At 48.9% G+C, this 22,110-nt stretch overlaps 2 protein-coding genes across 2 annotated transcripts; both read right to left on the bottom strand.

Annotated features, from left to right (window-relative positions):
- Positions 1 to 1,273: 1,273 nt before the first annotated feature.
- LOC125527713 (uncharacterized) lies at positions 1,274 to 8,783 on the bottom strand. Its single transcript, XM_087539024.1, has 13 exons — positions 8,536 to 8,783; positions 8,461 to 8,484; positions 8,296 to 8,368; positions 7,952 to 8,025; positions 7,472 to 7,849; positions 6,719 to 7,075; positions 6,500 to 6,637; positions 4,059 to 4,424; positions 3,726 to 3,830; positions 2,491 to 2,709; positions 2,229 to 2,427; positions 1,462 to 1,478; positions 1,274 to 1,396 (listed from the first exon to the last, which is right to left on the bottom strand). The coding sequence occupies exons 1-13, from the start codon at positions 8,638 to 8,640 to the stop codon at positions 1,274 to 1,276; spliced, it is 2,178 nt and encodes a 725-aa protein (XP_087395150.1). The 5' UTR covers positions 8,641 to 8,783.
- Positions 8,784 to 19,202: 10,419 nt separating this feature from the next.
- LOC147992438 (uncharacterized) lies at positions 19,203 to 19,664 on the bottom strand. Its single transcript, XM_087540502.1, has one exon. The coding sequence runs from the start codon at positions 19,662 to 19,664 to the stop codon at positions 19,203 to 19,205; it is 462 nt and encodes a 153-aa protein (XP_087396628.1).
- Between the last annotated feature and the right edge of the window lie 2,446 nt (positions 19,665 to 22,110).

A 22,110-nucleotide genomic window follows, 5' to 3' on the forward strand; every position in this document is an offset into this window, starting at 1 on the left:
GTCGCGTCGCGCTGCCCTTTCTTCTCCCGCCGGCCGAGGAGGAGTCGCCCCTTTCTTCTCCACACCGCCCGACGGCGTCGCCCCTTTCTTCTCCCCTCGGCTGAAGCAGTGCCGCGCCACCCTCTTCCCCCGACGCGCGCCGCTCAGAATTGCCGGAACCAACCGGATCCGCAAGGAACGAGCCCGCGTGCCGAGCTCCCGGGCGGATTCATGGCGCCGGTAGCAGCGACGAGCCACGGGCGCAAATGGTCGGTGGAGTGGATGCGGCGGGGGCGGCGGAGCTTTCGGGCGGCGCGGGGTAGCCGGGGGCAGCACCAAGGGGCGGGGATTTGCGGCGGCGGCGGAGAGTGAAAGCGGGAAACAGAAGCGGGCGAAAATGGTTCGCGCCAACGGAAAGGGGAGGCTGTAAAATCGGATGGATTCCCGCACATGTGAAGAAAATAGGCTCGCGGATGCGGGATCCCATAATAAAAAGTTTAAGGCGGCCGGATTTGGAGGATCTGTTCTCACCTAGGATATGGGATGGATCTTGCAAACCGGTGGTTATTTTAGCAGCCGGTTTGCAGGATGCTAGAGATGCCCTTATGGCAGAGGATTTGGCGTGAATGGTGGGATGCACCCTAGGCCACAAGATTTAAATTGAATCCACGGTACGCGACTGGTCTGACGGATGGTTTCCATCAGACGTCTGGTACAAAGTGTTTCTGTTCACAGATACTCATGAATCATGCATGATATCATATCAAACCATTCAAGTCGTCGTGGTTAGGTTATAATATAACTGAAGAAAAAAGCTTTATTAACCATGTGAGTCTATTCGTTTTGTTTTTTGTTGGCGTCGGAATTTTTTTTAGGGAAATGACTGATTTGCCCTCGACTAAACCACCAGTGTTACATGCATCTATCTACACCTGCATACATGCTGAGCTTACCGTAGTAGCAATTTAGTTGGTGCAAATTAATAATGGCCATCTCATTCACGTGATACGCGTGATCAACTCAGAATTACCAGTTCCTTACGTGCAGACACCACGTCCCAGGCGACATACATAAGATCTGTGGGCAGGGACGCGGGCATCAACAAGCTGAACCCTGGCCTCGGATCACTTGCTCGCATTCCTCACGGCCCTGTCAATATCAGCCCCTTGGAAAAGCAACACAAGGGTATCACTTTCACCACTATACATCACATGCGGTACTCAACCAAGGTGCATGCGGGCGTCCTCCATCAACTTACCACCATAGATGAGGCGCGCCCTTTCACGGTGGTGTCTCAAAAGCCAAAAATCAAAAACTGCATCGACTCGACAGTCTTCTTTCTCTTGACAAACATCTGCTTTGCTTCATCTGGACCCCTCCTGCTTATGGGGAGGTGCACCTTGCCTTCAATCTTAGCCTTCACATTGCAAATTGTATCTAATTCGATGAAATCGAGTGGTATGTGACTCCGCGGATTCTAACCTGAAACCGCTTCTCATCTGTCGAACAAAAGCACAAAACATTAATGTCTTAGACAAATGGCTCTCATACAGCAGCAACAATTCCAACAGGCAATTGTGATACATGTTAGCCGCAACCACTCAATAGGTTCGGGTGATACAATTTGTGTTGAGCGGGCAAGTAAGGCATCTTGTTCAGATCAGAACAGCTAGGATATCAGTGATAAACATAAACATCAGGACTATATTTGGCCTATGTTGTCAATCCTTCATAGATGCAGAACAAAAAAAAATTGTTGAGAAAATCAAGTATCTTAGACAATGTTGATAGAGAATGTGATAAAGACACATTGTCAAAGAATCCTACAGATTGGTCCTTTTTCCTTTTAGATATGAATTAACCATGAACAAGTTTGATATTCTTCATCTAACCAGTCCTAACATCTGATAATCTGTAAATTAGATGACTCACTGGCCAGAAACAAGTATGTGGCGGCAATGCTAAGTGCTAACAGGAGCAGGAAGATTTTCAGGCATCGCAATCATAGAAGGTTGATCATGATCACAATTCTCATGAAACCCTAAATCAACTCGGTTCTAGAAAAGATATCACTGGAAAATTGTTTAGCAGCATAGTGACCAAAAATATCAACCTGGTCAACATTCTCTACCGACTATGTATGGTAAGGCAGGTCAATATACAAATACCACGGAAAGAAAACAAGGTCTAGTATGAGCTGGCCATATACTTCAAAATGAAATGCTTAATTTTTACACAGGCAAACTTACGTTTAGGAATCTCAGGCTGCCCAACTTTGAGCTTCTGGATGTCACCCTCAAGAACCGGTATCTTATTTATGGAAGCAGAAGCTTCTGTTTGCAATTTGAGCTTCTGGATGTCACCCTCAAGAACCGGTATCTTATTTATGGAAGCAGAAGCTTCTGTTTGCAATTTGAGCTTCTGGATGTCACCCTCAAGAACCGGTATCTAATTTATGGAAGCAGAAGCTTCTGTTTGCAATTTGAGCTTCTGGATGTCACCCTCAAGAACCGGTATCTTATTTATGGAAGCAGAAGCTTCTGCTTGCAATCTGCCAAACTCATCATCTTTCTTTTGGGTTGCCACTTGCAGCTCCTCTATGCTCTGTTGAAGCTTCTGTGCTACTTCAGTGTTATCCTTATTCGCTCGCTTTAACTTTCTTAGCTCTGGTATTATTTCTGCTGTAGCGTGCTCATGATCAATAGAGCTTCCAACTTCCTCCTGTTTAACCTAAACATTTCAAAAAGACAAGAAAGGATGCAAAACAATGATTAAGAAAATCAATACTATGCACAAGCTGGACTGTATGCTTTTGAGATAATTAAGTACCTTCAGTTCTGAGTTTAATCAGTAGTTTATACAAGGACATGAAGATTTAATCAGTAATTTTTCAAGGCAAATAGCCATCAGCTACTTTCCTTTGTACTTTGCCCAGGCTCCACACATGGGCTAGCTCTGCCACTTATAGTGGATTCTACTAGAGATTGAGACCAACACGAGATTGAGACCAACGCGTGTACTGTGATCTAGAATACCATCCCTTAAATTCATCTTTGGCCAGCAAAGTGTCCGACAATTTGTAAATTACAGTAGATGAGTTACTGGCCAGAAACAAGCATGGGACAATGTCATGTGCTGAACGTGAGCAGGAAGATTTTTCAGGTGTTATAATCATAGAAGGCTGATCATGACCACAATTCTTGTGTACAAGGTCAATTTATCAGTGAGTGTGTCAGTAATGTTGGATTCACTCGGATGACAAAAGGAGAAAGAAACGGACATCTTATAGCAAGGAACATGAATACTTAGGTCAACTCAGTTTCTAGAAATGATGGCACCGCAAAATCAATTAGCATCAAACTAACCAACTTTATTATTGGTTTGTGCTTTCAGAAACAAACGACTCATGTGTGAGCCTATCAAGAATCAGGATGCTTATACCTTTTGTGTAAAAAAAGTTATACAAGTGCGCACAGGAAATATGATTCTTGACCAATAAAGGAAATTAGACTATTTGCCTATGCGTATAAGTAAAAACATATGATCATACATCAAAAGGTGGTCCATTAAATTGTGAGTAGCGAATTTGGATCAAAATTTCATTTAATTATGGTTACACTTGATCTAGGAGGTTTACATATAAACATGATATATATGTATGCATGGCAAGACAAGGTCACTAAACATACAATATGGAAAAGAAACCAGAGTTTAGCATAGGCAGGCCAAATACTTGAAATACTTACTGGCATAGAAGAGGCACATTTGCATTTCAGAGTCTCAGGTCGCCCATTTTTAAGTTTTTGTATTTCATCGTTTTTCTCCTTAACCAAGGAATGCATTTCCTGTAGCTTACCCTCGAGAGTCAGCACCATTTTTCCTGTACTAGCAGCTTCTTCTCGGAATCCATAATTCCTAGCATTCCTATTTTGTACTTCTACTTTGAGCATATCTACAAGGAGCCCCGCATCTACTCGCAATTTGCCAATCTTTTTATCTTTATTTCGGACTGCCTTTTGCAGCTCCCCTACATTCTGCTGAAGTTTTTGTACTGCTTTGTTAGCTTGTGCTGCCTCCACTTCTTTTATCTTAAGGGGCCCAGCTTCTGCTCGCAATCTGCCAATCTCATCATCATTATATCGGACTGCCACTTGCAGCTCCTCTACAGTCCGCTGAAGCTTTTGTGCTGCTTCGTTAGCTTGTTCTGCCTCCACTTCCTTTAACTTAAGGAGCCCTGCGTTTTCCTTGTCCATTCTCAGCAGTTTGTTCAAAAGAAAATCCTCCACTGCAAATGGTGCGGAAATTTCCTTATCCTTGTTTGAGCTAAGTGTCTCGTAAGCTTGCTTCAGTTTTCTTAGGTCTGCTCTTAAATCTCCTGCGATGGCCTCATGATCCGCATTCTCTTGAATATTCTCCACACAATTTCCAGCTTCCTTTGATTGTATCTAGCATTAAAGACACACGAGATGGATACAACAAAATGATTAAGAAAATCAGTGACATGCACAAGCTGGATTGGAAGCTTTTCAGCTATGGAGCTGACGTTGAAGGCAAAGAGTTATGACGTACATGTATATACAAGACACAGAGGGGGAGGGGTGAATAAGGTTGATTTGACAAGCCATCCAAATTAATCCATGGATTGGAAATGGAAAAACTAAAATGCTACCTAACAAATACATCCAAGATCACCTACTATACATAATGTGGACTGTACTAGAGATTGAGACGAACAGTGTCGGTGCACAAAAGTAGGGGTCCTTTTGGTACCCCTTTACTTGTGCGTGGGCAGTTGCAGCCCCACCTGCGGCCACGCTTGGCGGGGAAGAGGAAGCAAGACGCAATATTACCAGAGCAGCACCAAGACCAGAAGCATGAGGAGCGGAAGGGCGAGGTGAACTCCCCCGGCAAGGCCCTTGCCGGGACGGCTTTCACGGCCCCGGCAAGAGCCTTGCCGGGGGGGCTTGCCCAAACACCAACGAAGCCGCCACCCTTGGGCTTGAGAGTTCCGATACCATCGACAACATTGGAACCAAAGCTCGGGAGGCTAGATGAGAACGAGAAGACGAAGATCCCCGGCAAGATTCTTGCCGAGGACGCCCACGAGACCCCCGGCAAGACCCTTGCCGGGGACGCCTACAATGCCACGGCAAGACCCTTGCCGAGGATGTCTATAGGGCCGCAGCCAGGCCCACTTCAAGGCTCCACCGCCGTCCCAGCGCAGCTGCCAGCCCGTCAACTAGGCAGGCACCTGCGTGGCGGCATGCATCTTCCAGGCCAAATCAGCAAACACCTGCGTGGTGGCATGCAGATCTTCGTGAAGACTGTGCCACCGCACCAGCTCAGCAGCCTGCCAGCCAGCGTGGCGCTGCATGCCCCGTCGGCCTGGACGCGTGTCAAAGCGAGGCGAAGCGGTGACAGGTGGGACGAGCTTTCTTGTCGTCCCCGATAAAGCGAGGAGGGCACGTCGGTAGCGCATTAAATACGTTTGTCCTACGGTGCCAAAGGATAGACTCAACTACTGTATAACTTTACACCTCCTGTGTGCCACTGTGACAGCCCATTTTTCTATAAAAGGAGGCCCGCGGCGTACTAAGGATTCGGACTTTTTGGACCCGGCACGCTCTGTAGCTAGTCCAAGAACACCAGATAAACACAAACTAGCAAGAGTAGGGTATTACGCATCGCTTGCGGCCCAAACCTGGATAAACCCCCTGCGTTGATCTTCTCAACCCGCTCTTTCCACAGCCCCGCGCCCGCCAACCGTAGCAGAAGGGATTCCACGTGATCCCATAGGTGTCGTTTCCCCCGACATCTTTGGCGCGCCAGGTAGGGGGCGCAAGCTGTGAAAATCCGGTTTTGAAGCCGACGCATCGACTCCCTCATGGGGATGACTCGCGAGAAGAAGGCAACGACGATCGGCCACGCTCTGGTGCCGTCCACAGCCGCAACAACCATTCGCGCGGCCGCAGAAAGCTAAGTCACGCAAAATTTTGAGTAATTTCGTTTACATAAATCTGTCTTCCTCAAAGGATCTCGTTCCTTGTATGGGAAACCTGCACGCAATGGAACCCTACCGCTATTAGTAACGCCCTTGCTCTGTTTCGAGCCCGCTCAACAGTTCAAGAGGCCGCGCTGAGAGCGGCAAGGTGGCCTACCCGCTATTAGCAACGCCCTTGTCTTGTCTCGAGTCCGCTCGACAGTTCAAGAGGACGCGCTGAGAGCGGCGAGGTGGTTTGCTCGGCAGCAAGCGCCCACCCCGGCAGGCTGCTAGGGATCCGTCCTCAAAGCACCCCAGCATGGGTTTACGCGCCGGCACCCTTATCCAACTATGCGTAGGGTGTGTACATACAAAGATAGATCCAACAGGAAGATAGCATGCTTCGTTTTAAAAGTACTGCAGAGTATATATTACATCAAATAAGTTGCTGCGGTTCTAACTTAAGGTAAATCTGTCTTGGTCATGAACTCACAGCGGCGATAAGAAACAGGGTGCCTAGTCCCGGCGCTGGCCCTCCACCCTCTTGATCCCGTCGACACAGTCGATGATGGGCTTGATACGCTCTTTGAGCGCCGCGAGGTCCGCCTCCTCCGGCAAGCTCTCCAGCGCGTCAGCAAAGTCAACGGTGGGGTTCCAGAACGCCACCTTGGTGAGCACCTTGGTCAAGGCACCCCGGCAAATCTTCCGAGCCTCATTAGCCAGATAAGTCGCCCGATTGGAGCGAAGCTAATCTAGGGCGTCGAGGATGCGTTCGAAGAACAAGGTCAGCCTGGCGTTGGGGCTTATGCTCCTGTCCTCGGAGAGCCTGACATTCGGCATGCCCATGGTGGCTAGCTGGGCGGTGAGCTTCCTCGCGACGTCGAGGAGGCGGCTGACCCAGAGCTCCACGCTAGCCACATAGTCCTCGTGGTTGGCGGCGTCATTCTTCCTCTGCTGCCTCTCGTCCGCCAGGGCCTGGTTCACGGTCTCCTCGCGGGCCTTGGCCTCCGAAAGCGTCCCCTCCAGGCCATCTAGCTTCAGCTTCAGGTCATTGATGGAGTCGTTGGCCTTGGAGAGTAGCTCGGCCTTGCCGAGGACCGAGGCCTGTACTAGAGACTGAGACAAACATGTGTATTGTGATTTAGAATATCATCCCTTAAATTCATCTTTGGCCAGAAAAATGTCAACAATCTATAAATTAGATGAGTCACTGGCTAGAAAAGAAACAAGTACGGGGCAATGTGAAGTGCTGAACAGACACATGAAGATTTGAGGTGTTATAATCATAGACGATTGTGTGCTGTTTCAGTAGCAGTCTCATGAAACCAAAAATCAACTCGGTTCTAGAAAAGATATCACTGGAAAATTGTTTAGCAGTATATTAACCAAAATGTCAACCTGGTGAACATTCTCTACTGACTATGTATGGTACGCCAGGTCACTGCACAAATAGTGCCGAAAGAAAAAAGGTCTAGTATGACCCGACCATATACTTCAAAATGAAATGCTTACAGTTGATAAGGAGGCCAACTTGCGTTTAAGAGTCTTAGATTCCCCAACTTTGAGCTTCTGGATGTCATTCTCCTTATCCGAGGAGTGCATTTCATTTAGCTCACCCTCAAGAACCAGTATCTTATTTGTGGATGCAGAAGCTTCTGCTTGCAATCTTCCAATCTCATCATCCTTCTTACGGGCTGCCACTTGCAGCTCCTCTATGTTTTGTTGAAGCTTCTGCACTGCTTCAGTGGCTTCCTTATCCTTGTTCCAGCATATGGTCTCATAGGTTCGCTTTAACTTTCTTAGATCTGATATTAAATCTCCGGAATTGTGGTCATGATCTGCAGTGTTTTCATTAAGCTCTACACAAGTTCCATCTTCCTTCAGTTGTGCCTAAACATTACAAAAAAGAAAAAGTAAGGACACAAAACAATGATTAAGAAAAAACAGCGACATTCACAAGCTGGACCGAATGCTTTTGGGATAATTAAGTACCAGCAGTTCTGAGTTTTCAGTGTGCAAAAGAGCTTCACAAGTTCTTGAATCCTCCAAATCACTCTCTAGCAGTTCTGCATTGGAGAGAAGGCATCAATAATGACATCAGTAGCAACATTAGGTGCCTTCTTCTACAGGTTATCGTCACCCCAAAGATATAAAACGGCACATCTAATCTTAATAGTCTCTTCTCCATCTAGCCGCGGCAGCGCCGAATGACCAACAGAACTGACATTTAGCAGGCACAGCATTGCAGCTCTTGTAAATCAACACAAATAGCTCCGCTAAATTTAGGCCGAAATATCTATGGACAGAAACGAAAGAGGGGCACAGTGTTTTCTGACCGGCGAGCTTGGGATTATCTCCAGGGAGCAGCTCCCTGCAGGCAGCCTCCCACCTGCTCCTGCTCAGCTCCGCCTTCCGGGATGAGAACACAAGCCGTCAATCAGGCGCAGGAGAAAACCCTAAGCGTAAGAGGACAGGAGCGGTCCGATGAATCAGATTCAGACCTGGTGGAGTCGGGAGTGGTTGATCTTGTCGCGGGCGTCCCAGAACTCGTGCTGGGTCCTGTTGCGCGCCTAAAGCCGCGCGCGGCCGGCGGCGAGTGCCTCGACCCGGTCGTAGATGCGCTGCCACTCGGCCCGCCCGCCGTCCCCCGGCCCCGCGGCGCCGCCAGAGCCGCAGCTCATCGATTCGGACGGCGTGGGTGTTGATTTTTCTCAATCTCGTGTGCGGCAATGCTCTCTGAAGACGGTGGTTAAACCCTGAGCAGCTCACGCCATTGGAGGAAGAGGACGGTGGACTCGTGGAGACTGGAGAGGTGAGGTGAGGCCGCGAGACATTTGGGGAGAAGACCGGACAGTCAGGAGCTGGCTCTTCACTTTTTTAGTCCTTTTCTTTTTGACATCTCGTGTTTATTTTTGGCCCTGGTACCAAAATGGACAAAAATAAACCAAAGGCAAAATAAATTAAAATAATAAACTCTCGGCCAAAGTATTTCACAGAAATAACTCTGTCGGGTAGCTCCCAATGTGTAGGCGCTTTGCGCTGTGTCGTAGCGTCGTATGCACAACATTCCTTAGCAACGTGGTGTTGTGGGGTCAGGTCATGCCCCAACCCGCGCTTAAGTAACGTCGTTCACGTAGGCGCTATACTATGGAGCGTAGAGCATAGCACCTAAGACGGCGCTATGTTCCTGTAATGGTTAGGCCACGAGGGTCGACCCACATCCCAACCCAACCTCATTTTTTCCCATGCGCACAAACGGAGAGGGAAGACTAGCGGCTAGGGTTCATGTCCCCCTCCCAAATCTTCTCCTAAATCGGCCAAATCTGAAGGAATCAGCTTGAGATTTGTTTCTGAAAACATCCCCTAAGGTATTCTTCCCGGGTCCCTTTCTTTTCACCCGAAAATTCCATCATATTTTGTCCTCTTTGTGCAAGTTTCGGTGAAACCCTAAGTCCTATTGGATTTTGAAATTGTTATGGAACAATGACATGATTGTTCGATCTGTGGCATTAGCATTGGTATAGTATTTATTGGGGAAAATTAGGAGGTTAATTTTGCTTAGAACCGAATGTACTATGGTAGTTGGTTTTGTTCAAATTAGAAACACGTGTAGAATTATGTCTATTTGTTTTAATATTTGTTCATATTAGGAAATATGTGTAGAAACCATGTCTCAAATATGTTCCACATGCTCACATAGTGCAATTTCTTATGGATTTCTATGAGATGCTCACATAGTGCAATGTCTTATCGTTTCAAAAATGTAGGATGGTGTCGCTTCTCGATGATTACTATGATGTTGAACACCAGGCCTATTTGATGGTGGAGAAGAAGATGATAATAATAGTACTCTTGGACTTGTATGTTTTCAATTTTGTATTGTTTCAAATGTGTAGGATATGTCGTAATACTCTGCAGAAGCTTGGACCCGTGAAGATTCAGTCTCACGGGGCCTCCTCGAGTGACATATGTCGTACGATGAGCAGTACACACCGTACATCAAGACTCTAGGACTCCTCCCATTCATCCAGCTTGTGAGCTGGTCGACTCCAAACCTGAACGCTGCGGCAATCACCGCGCCGCGCTTGTGGACCGGTGGGGGCCGAAGACGCACACTTTCCACCTCCGGACATGGGAGATGACCGTGACACTTCATTATGTTTCGATGATCCTTAGACTTCCTGTCGAGGGGAAGTCCTTGTGTATGAGCACATATTTTGATGGGTGACACAGATGGAGGCCCTTATTGGTATGGCTCCTGTGAAGGGTGAAGACAAGAGTAAAGAGAGAGTCCCAGCCGGCGCTACTTACATGTGGATCGTATAGAACTTTGCGCATTACCCTGTCCCAGCTATTGATGATGTGATTATGCTCGTGTACATGTTGTATGTTATCTCTAGGACTATATTTTCCAATGACAGTGACAGGACTGCTCAATGAATCTGGCTCAAGGTGTTGACTGTCTTGGACAACAAATTTAGCTGGGGTTCGGCGACACTGACCTACTTGTACTGACAGGTAGTCAATTATTCATTTTAAGTTTTTTTGTACATTACCGCTGCAAACATGTCTTTCTTTTGCGAAAAGGATCGGATCTATTATAAAGATTTACCGGAAGTACAATGTACCTCAAACAAAATAAAAATTATATCAAGGTTCATGGACCACCAAGCGACCATTGTCACCGCGAGAACGAGCCGCTGACGTGCCGTTGTCGCCGCTCCCATACCGAAGGTGACCTGACCTTGTCGATGAGAACCGGCAAGTCTTCGTGCACGTGCTCCTAAGAACCAGCGCCACGGAGCCGCAATAGTCGCCATTGAATTCTTGAATCGATGTGAAGAATCTTACACCAAATATCGCTATTGCGTACGCACGGCAAGAAACCCTAACCTCGCCACTCCAAGGAGTCGGCACGAATCTACGCCGGAGCTTCATTTAATCCGTCCCAACGGACGAACTTGAGAAGGATCGGAGCCCGGAGGACTGATTAGAAGATGGAGCGCCACCATCCGGCCAAACGTCGCTGCTATGAGGACTAAAACCCTATCTATCTACTAGTGGAAGCCAAGACACCAGGATTCTCTTCCCCACCACCGACCGTTGGAGCCGCAGGTGGAGACCACTGCGAACATGTCCTTAACTGAACCTTGTTTCCATTTATGTGCAGATGGACGACGCTTGTCGTAGGCCCTTAGCCACCATCTGAATTGGTGGCCTCGGTATGGAGTTAGGAACGTTTGCCAGTTGGACGTCCGAAAGAGGTATCGTACAAGGATTGAATCGATCGTAACAACCCTTTAAGGCTCCTCGCTTGAGGTCACAAGTGAGACGATGGATTGATAATGAATGTATGTGTACGATCAATGGATCGCATCGATTTAGAGCATCTCCATTTGTTGGCACTCCCAGGAGGCATTGCTTTCGCCGCTTGGGGGCTGCCGGCGAATTTTTTTGCTTGGGGGCGCAAATTTTTTCACTTGTTGCGCCCTTAGGAGCAGTGTTGAGGCTCAAGTAGGCAGCGGCATTTCGTCGAGTAGGTCACAGACGACGCCGTGGGCACGCTCCGGTGCATACAGGGCCTGCTCGCGGCGCAGTCCCTCCGTTTGGAGAGGTCATGGGAGGAGGCGAGGTCGTGCTCCATATACTCGAAGACGAGGTAGATGCTGGCGGAGGAGCGGGAGGTGACGAGGCCGTGGATGCCGATCACGTCCGCGCTGCCCCACGACATGCTGCTGGAGGTCTTCAGGGGGGCCGCCGGTGCGCGGCGGTGTGCCGCCGCTGGCGCTGCGTCGTGTCCCGCGCGCCCAGCCTCCCCGCCCCGCCACTTCGGCTTCTTCCGCAACCACGGCCCGTCCGCGCTGCCGCCGTTCGTCCTCGCCGCGGGCGTCGCGCTCGCGCCCCATCAACGGCGTCGGGTGTGCGCTCTCTGCCTACTGTGCCGCTGCGGGCATCCCCGCCGATTGCATCTCGCTGCAGCAGCTCATCCTCGTCGACTGACGCGGCCACCGCCTCCTCCTACGCGAGCTCTGTGGGAGGAGCAAGAACCAACCAGGGGGAGGAGCAAGAAACAGGGCGAGCACGGCGGCGAGGCTGAGGCTGCCGGGCAGCCGGGCGGCTGGGCGTGGGTGGCCAGGCGAGCACGGCGGCGTCCATCCTGGTGCTGGGTCAACGTCGGGCAGAGATGAGCGTACAGGCGAGCGTTGCAGCTAATAAAAAGGGAGGAGAGAGCAGAGAGACGCTGGCAGGTGGGCCAGCGCCTGCAAATGGCGAGATTAAGCCCTTCAGGTGCCCCCAGCTTTCTGGGTTTGCCTTGAGGAAGCCGGCTCAGTTTTTGGTCGAATCCGGCGAAAATTAAGAGGCTGGGGGTGCGAGTGGGAGGAATTTACTTGCCGGCCGTGAAAAAGTGCCCTGAGGAGGATTCTTGGGGGACTAGTGGAGATGCTTTTAGTGGCAGAGGCAGACCGCAGGCAGCAAGGCTATGGTCGAGGCCCGTCCATCGGCCTCGACCGGTTTGCATTGCGTTGCATGGTCCACACATCAATCGAGAGCTAGCTTGCTTGCTTGTTGCACTGTCAGCCAAGCCAGCGTTGGATTGACGACTATTGCATTTCATTTCAAGCATCCATCTCCAGTCCTCTCCACTCCACCCCACCATTTAATCGTGAGTGAATTCCGGTTTTTACCCCCTATTTTGAAAAATTTGACAGCATTTACCCCATCTAACGTGAATTTATCCGTTTTACCCTATTTAGCGAAATTGTTGTCACAATTTACCCTGTTTAATTTTTTTGTGTGTGTTATCATCAGCGGATCCCAATTATCTGGTCCAGCTAGCACGTCAGATTGACGGTTTTCTCCCTGCTGAACGTGTCCTTGTAGCTTCTCCCGACCGGTCCGGCCTTATATGAGCTCACCAGATCAGGTCGCTCATATCCAATACACAACGCTCGAGTTGGGCCGCACCATGTTGGCCTCCATTATTCATTGCACACATCACTCGTATTAATTCCTTTCAATCACACACACAATCCTGCCCCAAACCACTGCCTCCTTTGCTAGGATGGGGCAGGATGACGTAGCCGACGAACGGCAGGCAATGGGTGGCAGCCGGTATATGACATGTCTTCTCCACTCCCATATGCATGACCGCATTCCCAGTTTCTCACCCTTGGTAGTTAGGTTTGAAGAAGTATTCTGATGAGATGACTGAACTTGATTAGCATGACATGTTACCATTGAATAAATTACAGGAGAAATTGTTAATGATATAATCTGAAATCATGTATGTTTTTCTTCAGTATTATCATATACAACCTTAAGTATGGATGATTCTATGGATCAGATTAAAGTGATGTAAATATATGCATGACTTTGTGGATCAGATTAAAGTGGTGTAAATATACTGATATAATATGAAATCATGTATTTTCGAGCGAGCCTGGCGGGAGCGTGCAGCGGAAGCTTGGACGGGCGATACATCAATTGGGGGTGAGCAACACAAGCGAGAAGTGACTGGAGGCGAGTGGCTGACTCGAGCGCTGTGTGTTGGACACAACATGAGCGGCCTTCATCGGGCCGGGCCGGTCAGGAGAAGCTGCGCGGCCCGGTTCAGCGGTGAGAAAAATAGCCAGGAAAAACTACTGATGTGGCATGCCAGCTGGACCAGACAATTGTGACACACAAATCAGAACGCTCACAAAATTTTAAACGGAGTAAATTATGGCAACAGTTTTGCTAAATGAGGTAAAACGGATGAAAACTCGCTAAATGGAGTAATTAGTGTCAAAAATGTCAAAATAAGGGGTAAAAGCCGGAATTCACTCTAAAAAATCGTCGATTGCGAGCGAGCCCAGGATTTACTCCTACCTAGCTGTTGGCATTTCAAGGATTTACTCTGAACTGAATCAAACCGAGCATATCTTTCCTGATGCCGATGGTGACGAACCGCGCCATAGGTCTGATGAAATTCACCTGCGACAGTCGCATGTCACTCGGCCCGCCCGCCGCCCCCCGCCGCCGCGCCGCCGCCACAGCCGCAACTCATCGATTCGGACGGCGTGGGTGTTGATTTTCTCAATCTCGTGCGCTATAATGCTCTCTGAAGATGCTAGTGAAACCCTGAGCAGCTCACGCCATTGGAGGAAGAGGACGGTGGACTCGTGGAGACCGGAGAGGCGAGAGTGAGACCGTGAGACATTTGGGTACAAGACAGGTCGTCCCTCTTTGCAGCTCCTTCAATTTTAGTCCTTTTTTATTTGACATCTCGTTTTTTACTTTTGATCCTGGTACCTAAAAGTATAGAAAAGAAATACTGATTGGGTATGCCTCTTTGAATATTACTGTTTTATTAGTAATTTCACCTATATTGACCTTCAATAGAAAAAAAAACTAGGAATTTATTTTTACTTCATATGATGCAATAAAATAAACTTGTTTTCCTGACTCACTTGTGTTTTAAGTTTTATTAAATGAAAATATTATTTGGCGAACGTCTGCCACGAGGCTGCCCACCTGCCTTTTACTTCTTTAGCTAAGTAAATATGCAAGTCCATCCGGAGACAGAGGTGGAGCCCACAATCTCCCCCTCAACCCTGTCGGAGAGCCTTGATGTCGATGGATGATGATCCCGATTTTGCCGTGCAGCTCCTGGAAGCGTACACGGCCAAGAGCCTTCGTCGGGATGTCAGTCTTCTACTCACTAGTCCTGATGAACTCCATGTCCACACACCATGCCCTTCTCGACATAGTTACCGTGCCTTTCTCGATGTGCTTGTTGCGGTCGTGAATCGCTTGTTTTTTGCAGAGGGAAAATGCCAATTTATTCTCAACAAAGATGAGTGCGGGGCAGTGTCTTGGTTCAGCATCTTGCCGAGAAGACTAGCTAGCTACCGTGATGTGTTCTCCATCTCGCACGAAGAAGTGGCGACAACCTTCTACCTCATCGATTGCCAGGTGATGAGACTGCTCCCGAGGAAGAACAACACGTAGAGTTGCACTTGTGGAGTCCACGTCACCAGCGTGGTCGGAGTTGCTGTAGCCGACCAGGTTCTCGTCGTCGCCACGGTGATACACACATCTATGTGTGATTGTGTCCACGATGTACCGAAGCAGTTGACGGCTGCAAGATGACCACTAGTGGTCTGCATGCACCTGCTCAGGAACCCTAGGGTGAATGAGATGTCCGTCTGGGTGTGCACGTGATACCCTAGGCTGCCGATGACGATTCGATAGAAAGTAGCGCCCACCAGCTTCTCCTTGCTCTCCTCGATGAGCTTCCACCGTGCCTCCATCGGGGAGTGCACGGCATGGCAATCTACCATGCCTGCTCGTCCAAACATCTTGGCAGCAAGGCCGCTTGAATGATCGTCGTGCGACCATGCTCCTAGTTCTCGTCCAACTCGAGGTATACTGGAGCAGCCCAGGTTGCTCATTCTGAAGAGCGCTTGATCCCCTCTTCAAGCAGAGCATCTCGACGTGCTCGACACCAGCGATGACGAGGTCCTCGACGTAGATGTCGACGATGAGCAGTGTCTCCCTGGTTCCATGTGTGTACACGCCGTGCTCGGGGGCGCTACAAGTGCAGGCGAGTGAGGCCAAGCTTGCATCTAGCTTGGCGTTCCACGCCCTCATTGTTTGTTGGAAACCGTAGAAGGCCTTGTGAAGCTTGTACATGCCCTGCTCGCATCCTTCGGCAATGAAGCTAGGTGGTTGGGAGACGTAGACCTCCTCCTCATGGTCACCGTTGAGGAACGTTTTACTTGATGTCCATGTGGTGGACCTCCCAGCCTCGATGTGCCGCTAGGGCAAGGATCAATTGACGGACTCGAGTCTTGCCACGGGTGTGAAGGCTTCCTCGAAGGCCACCCCTGCCCGGTGCACATACCCTTTTGCGATGAGTCGGACCTTGTGCTTGACGATGGCACAGTACTGGTCCTTCTTTACCTTGAACACTCACTTGAACCCAATAGCTCGATGTACTATAGGCAGCATGATGAGTATCCATGTAGCGTTGTCGTTGATTAATGATAGCTCGTCCAGTATTGCGCGGCGTCAGCAGTCCTCACTCTCCGCCACGGCGAACGAGGTCTTCTCCTCGCCGGCCATCGGATAAACACCTCATCGGCGTTGAGGCTCTCCGCCAATTGTGGTGGCTCCGTGAGAAGGTCAACGTGCATCGGTATCAGTGTGGGGGTGCCAACACTATCATCGGCGTTGATCATGTCTGACCGCGTTGTCGGTGGAGTTGCAAATTGAACCGACACGATCTCGCTTGGGGTGTCCGGGGTCAATGAGCGCGGGGCTGCTGTGCCTGCGATGCTCGGAGCCACTGGACATGGGGCCGCAGTGCTCGGGGTGGTTGTACCTAGGGTCGTTGAGCTCGGTGTCGTTTTGCCCAGAGTCGCTATCGTCCTCGGGGTTGCTGCTCAAACACCAACACTTGTGCACACCGTGTACTGTACGGTGAATGAGTTGCTCGATGGACCTCTCCCGGCGCCTCCCAGCTCCAACGCGCCTCTTAGTCAATGACAACGTCGCGGGAGATGTGCACGCATTTCGTGACAGGGTCCTATATCGTGTACACCTTGGAACCCGTCTCGTAGCCAGACAATAGCATCAAGGTGCTCCTATCGTCGAGCTTTTTCAGCTGTGATGACCGATGCAAGCGAAGACGCGAAGGAAGCGCGCGTCGGGCTTCCTCCCGTGCCACGCCTCATACGGTGTCATGCCGTTGTTGCTCCATGTCCAGTTTTATTATTGAGAGCATGACATTTTATTATTAATGACATGACATTTTCATTATAAAGAGGATGAAAATTTTAATGTTGAGAGGATTCCTTTTTTTATTGCATGGCATTTCTTTGGGCTTATCCAGCTAAAATGTTTATCTAGAGGAATGCTGTTATGTAAAGTATCACAATTTTTTAAATTATTTTCAAAGCATGGCATTTTTATAAATTTGTGTATATATTTATATAGAGGACAGGGCCGTTTCCAGGAATTCGGGGCCCCGGTGCGAAACACAGAATGGGGCCCTAAAATTTGGGTGCATAGTTGTTATTTCATGCACAATTTGTCCGTTTTACAAACCTAAAATGTAATATAAGTGGCTTCAAGCACTACACGAATTGTAGTTTTACAAAGATAATAAAACAAAACAAGATCAATCCTTGAATTTTAAATGATCGACTATCTTGGAAATCTTGGATGCGTGACAACATGAGCAAACAACAAAACGATGGATGAGCCAATGTGTATGTACACAAAAGATGATAACAATAATTATTATATGTATTAAGAAAAAGAATAAGAACGGAGGGAGGCTCCCCTCTGTCTTATTCTTATAACAATAATAATACTTATAATTATAAGTATTCGATATAGTGTTTACAAGATGAACAGATGTGAAAAAATTATAATTATTCAATATATTGTTTGCCAAAATGGATATGTATCCTAATTAATATAATTATTCAACAGGAAAAAGTAACATAAATTAGATAGGATTTTTAAAAATGAATTAGATAGGGTATTGGCTTAGGTACACCTAATTGATGAAGTAATGGATTAGTCGGTGTTATACACTGGCTCTCCACCAATGGCTGCTTTCTGGTTGGCGCCTCTAGCCGTGAATGAGAAAAGACGCCTACACGCGAAACAAGAGCTCTTGTTTCTCCCGAAAAAATAGAGAGAAAGGAAAAACAGCTCTCCCGGAATTTGTTTTGTTTTTCCCCTTCTCGATTGAGGGGGCTCACGGGGGGTTGTGTACTTGTGTGCCTCGAGCGATCGAACAAGAGAACCTCCAGCGACCAGCCCGAGAAGGCCCCAAACTGGAAGCTTCAGCGACCAGGCCTACAAGGCCGAAAGGAAAAGGCTCAAAATAGTGACTGTACAGCAATATGCGCCCAGAACTGGGGGCCTATAGGATTTGGGGGCCCTGTGCGGTCGCACAGCCCGCACAGGCCTGTGGACGGCCCTGATAGAGGATGACAATTTTAAAGTTTAGCATGAAAAAAAATTCTAGACCACCCAACATTTTTTGTTTTAAAGTTCTAGTGTAGCAATTTTATAAACAAAAAAACACTTGAACAACCAGAAACGGTCGTTGGGAGCTCCTCCCCCTGGCGAACGAATCGTCAGACGGGAGGCTTCAGATGGGTGTGAGCGTTTGGGGTGAGATGAGTGGTATTTACAGGCTTTCGATCGAGAGAGCTTGGCAGTGTTGCTTGCATGGTGACCACGCTGAGCTGAGCACAAGTGTAGTCTACACTGTGTAGACGTGGCTAGCTAGTGCGGAGCAAGCGTGCAACGCAGATTGGCTGAATTCATACAGGGAGTGTTTGGTTGCCGTTGTGAATAGTTCCTGCATCGCATACACTTCTCAACCTAGTCTGATTGAGCAAAATCAGACCCTAATACACCATCTGCTAGTTGTTTGGTTGCCTGTATCTAGTATCCGTGCATTAGGTAATACGCAAATGCACTTTGTTTGGTTGGCTGCATTGACCCAAGCGGCACATGAATACGGCGTTTGGTTGCATACGGCGTACATGTTGTGCTTACCTTGTACCCTAGTTGGTGAGCTTACCCATACCTAGCACACCAACGCCACAACACAGCAATGACGATGAACTGGACGAAGATGATGAAGTTCTTCAGTTTCAGCCCAAACTGACGATCCACCTTAACACCTTCAACCTTGCGACTGTCAACACTGCTGCCGTGCTTTTGCACCCACTCGGAGTAATCTTTTTCTGCTGCCTGCCTAGTCTTGAACCCTCTATGGGTGCTGTTGCTATACGATGCCACTTGTGCACTGGCTTCTTCCCATTAACTATAAACCTCTGGGACCTTACCGATGAACACGGCATACCACTTGCCCAGCCAATGCACAAGAGCAAGAGTTGAAGCAGCAAATCAATGGAGCACACAAGTAAAGCAAAGTAGCACACAAACAACAATGGAGCAAAAGAGAAGTAAAGAATGCATGATCATACGGCATAGCAAGTTCTTCCTAGCACTATCTTGGTGTTAACCTACCACCACATCCAAAAGAGGGTGTCGTCCTACCACCGCAAGTTCACCATCAGCGTGAGGGGTTAGTATATACCACCTCACCAAAATATACAGACCATCAAATAGTTTTCGAGCCCTAGCTACACAAAATGTATGTCGTCATCGTCATCGTCGTCGCCACCGCCATCGCCGTCGGGGATCATGCACGCTCACAGGCAGCACTACTCTAGTAGTAGTGCTTGCCTAGCCAGCTCCTGAGCCACAACACCCTCCGAGCGTCGGCCATGGCAACGAACCCAACACCCTGGGCCTTGTTGCCAAGCAGGTGGCTGAGAGCTGCCATGAGAGCCTCGTCGCTGAAGCCACCCTGGGTCATGACAGCGCCATACAGGTCAGGGTGGACGTCGAGGGGCTTGCACTCCCTGATGGCTGTTGCCACCTCCTTCACCGCCTCAGTCATGCTGCAAAAGATATTGATCTCCTCCTCCATCAGGCCTCCTCTCTTCCTCTTCCTATCATGGACTGGGTCAAATGGCTTGTCGAAGGGCTTCGCAGTGGGCTTGTTAGGGCCATCAAGGACCTCGACGTCCGGGGTCCCAGGGAAGTCTGGCATGGGAGAACCAAGAGGCTCCCCTGAGCCCATGGCATGCTTCCCAGGTGCCAGCCCGAAGGAGAAGATGTGCTGCATCTGGCTGTAGTTCTGGATGGTGTGTTGAGGAACTCAGCGTCCCTTGGGTGGTCCTAAGAATGAAACACAAGTGTTGTTAGTTGCGATTAGGAGTAGGCAATGGTGGACAGTATGAAAAGGAAGAGGGTTGTGAGCTAACCGCGACATGGCTGGCGTAGTGCTCTGGCTTCAGAACTATGGAGCAAGTGTTCTCATCCCATGAGGCGCCACTAAGGTCTCTCAGCTTGGACACTTGGATCCATCGACTTCTCCACTTCCTCAGGTGGTTGTACACCTGGGTGGCAGACACCTCTTGCCCACAGAACTCGAACACCTGCTTCACAACGGTGTTCAAGTGCACCTCCTTGAAGCCCTTGTCAGTCCTAACTCACTAGAGATGAGCTCACACATCTTGTTCAGCACGAACGTGGACATGAACGGCTGCCACTTCATGTTGTTCGACTTACCATCCTTCTTTGCCTTTGCTGCTGCTAGCTTGATTGCAGCGGCAGCAGCAGCAGGAGGAGTTGGCTCAACGAGCACTACTGAGACATAGAGGGAATTAGACGCGAACACCTCTGAATCAGGTGCCATCTCGGACATAGGCCACGAGTCCTCGACAAACGATGGAGCAAACTGTCTGTCGGACAGGACAAGGGCCTGACTAAGATCTTGCGTCTGCGTGGTCATGTCCTACAATCGTAGCACGCATTGACAGTAAGCATAGCACACAACATACCGGACAATCCATGAAAGTAGAAGCATACATGTACATGGTTCATCACTATCATGATTCAACACAAGCATAAGGTTCAACTTCAAACTCTACTACTAATCTAGCCTACCACATGCTTGAATATCTAGCCCTACCATAAATTGCAACCGCACCATAGCAATCAATCTTATCAGTTCACAGATCAGACCACTAATAAACCAAGCATTTAGATCAAACCCTAGCTGCAGCTGAAATCTAGCTAGAAGGAGCAGAGAGAAAGGGGGATTGAACTCACAGAGGCCATGGCTGCAGCTTGAGGACGAGGGAGGACGGTCGTGGAAGATCAACGCCGGCCGGTGAAGGAGCGCCGACGCCATGGACCACCGGCCGATGAAGATGCGCCGCTTACCTGCTCGTCGGTGCCGATGCGCGTCGGCAGGAAAGCTCGAACGGAGGGAGAATGGTGGCGGGAGTTGGGGCGGTAAGGAAGGGGTTAAATAGGGGTGGACTCGGCGGGAGGTGAGCCAAAATCCTCCCGCCGATTTTTCGATGACGCGGGCGAGCTCGCGCCATCTCCCCTGCTCGCACGAGGGGAGAAGCATGTCACCCTCCCCTGCCTCGCCCGAGCCAGGCTCGCGAGCTACCGTCGATTCGGCCGTTTCCCCTGGGTCTGGCCTGGACGTGCTTTGAGTTCCGTGCGATGCGGGCCACACAATAAACGCAGGCAACCAAACGGGTGACTTTCTTCCGTGCAGGTCAGGTTGGGCCTAATGCGGACAACCAAACACGCCCATAGGTGCCATCTTGTCGGGAGCACATCGCGTTTATGGAAGACAGGATGATGAGCAGAAATGGTCCACGCACTGCGCCACTACGCCACTCGATGCAAAACTGAAAGGGGATAATATATAGTGGAAAGTTTTAGTCGCGCTGAAAGCAACTCCAACTAGCATAACAATGCCGCGCGCACTAGATAGCTCTCTGCAGCACCGCAAGTGTCGAAAAATGCAGGTTAGGTAGAGATTTGTTAATTAAGCATCATGAAAAGGTTCCGTTGCTTTGCTACTAGTTAGTCCGGTCGCTTTGCAAGCCAAGCAAACATAAAACATCTGTTGTAATAAAGAGATGAATGTAAGAGTTAGAAATGTAAGTGGTTGGTGATAGAAGGTTCAGGCCTGCATGTCTGGCTCGGTGTATCTTCAGAACACTGGATCAGACGTTTGCCTCTACACATATGGATAGCTTCCATTTGCAGAGTCTATTATGCCACGATTAAGAGTAAAGTATTTGGACAACCATAGTGTTCTTTCTCAGCAAAAAATAAAAATAAAAATAAAAATAGACGTGCCACAAACGCTCCAGAATGATCAGCACTTTCCCAGGTCATCTTGTTCAGGGTTCAGCTAAGCGCGTCACACAAGGTTGTACTTTTTGCTAGTATGTTTCATTTTTTCTGAAAATGAGAATAACCCCCGGTCTTTGCATATCTATCTAATTATCTATGTGTTCATGGCCCCTAATATCGTGGCTCCTAATGAACGAGATCTGGCTCGGCCTAATGAATGATCTGGCTCGGCCATCTTCCTTTGTGTGGTCGCAGGATGCATGGATCCTGATGCAGCCTTCTGCTTAGAGCATCTTACAGGCGAGGACATCAAATCTGGCCTCACAAACATCCGTGGACGCGTCTTGGCGCTCCGCGGGCACACTGACCGGACACTTTTTATTTAAATGCGTTCACACCCATATATC

This window comes from Triticum urartu, chromosome 1A (genome assembly GCF_056163025.1).
Source record: "Triticum urartu cultivar PI428250 chromosome 1A, HENAU_Tu73, whole genome shotgun sequence".
Classification (NCBI taxonomy): domain Eukaryota; kingdom Viridiplantae; phylum Streptophyta; class Magnoliopsida; order Poales; family Poaceae; genus Triticum; species Triticum urartu.

What these genes read in the sequence shown, in the direction of transcription:
- LOC147992438 (XM_087540502.1), bottom strand. Translation starts at nt 19,664, where the DNA reads ATGCAGCACATCTTCTCCTTCGGGCTGGCACCTGGGAAGCATGCCATG.
- LOC125527713 (XM_087539024.1), bottom strand. Translation starts at nt 8,640, where the DNA reads ATGAGCTGCGGCTCTGGCGGCGCCGCGGGGCCGGGGGACGGCGGGCGG. An exon ending in TCGCCGCCGGCCGCGCGCGG is followed by an intron (nt 8,485 to 8,535) that starts CTTTAGGCGCGC and finishes GCCCGCGACAAG; the next exon opens with ATCAACCACTCCCGACTCCA. An exon ending in CTGAAAACTCAGAACTGCTG is followed by an intron (nt 7,850 to 7,951) that starts GTACTTAATTAT and finishes TGTAATGTTTAG; the next exon opens with GCACAACTGAAGGAAGATGG.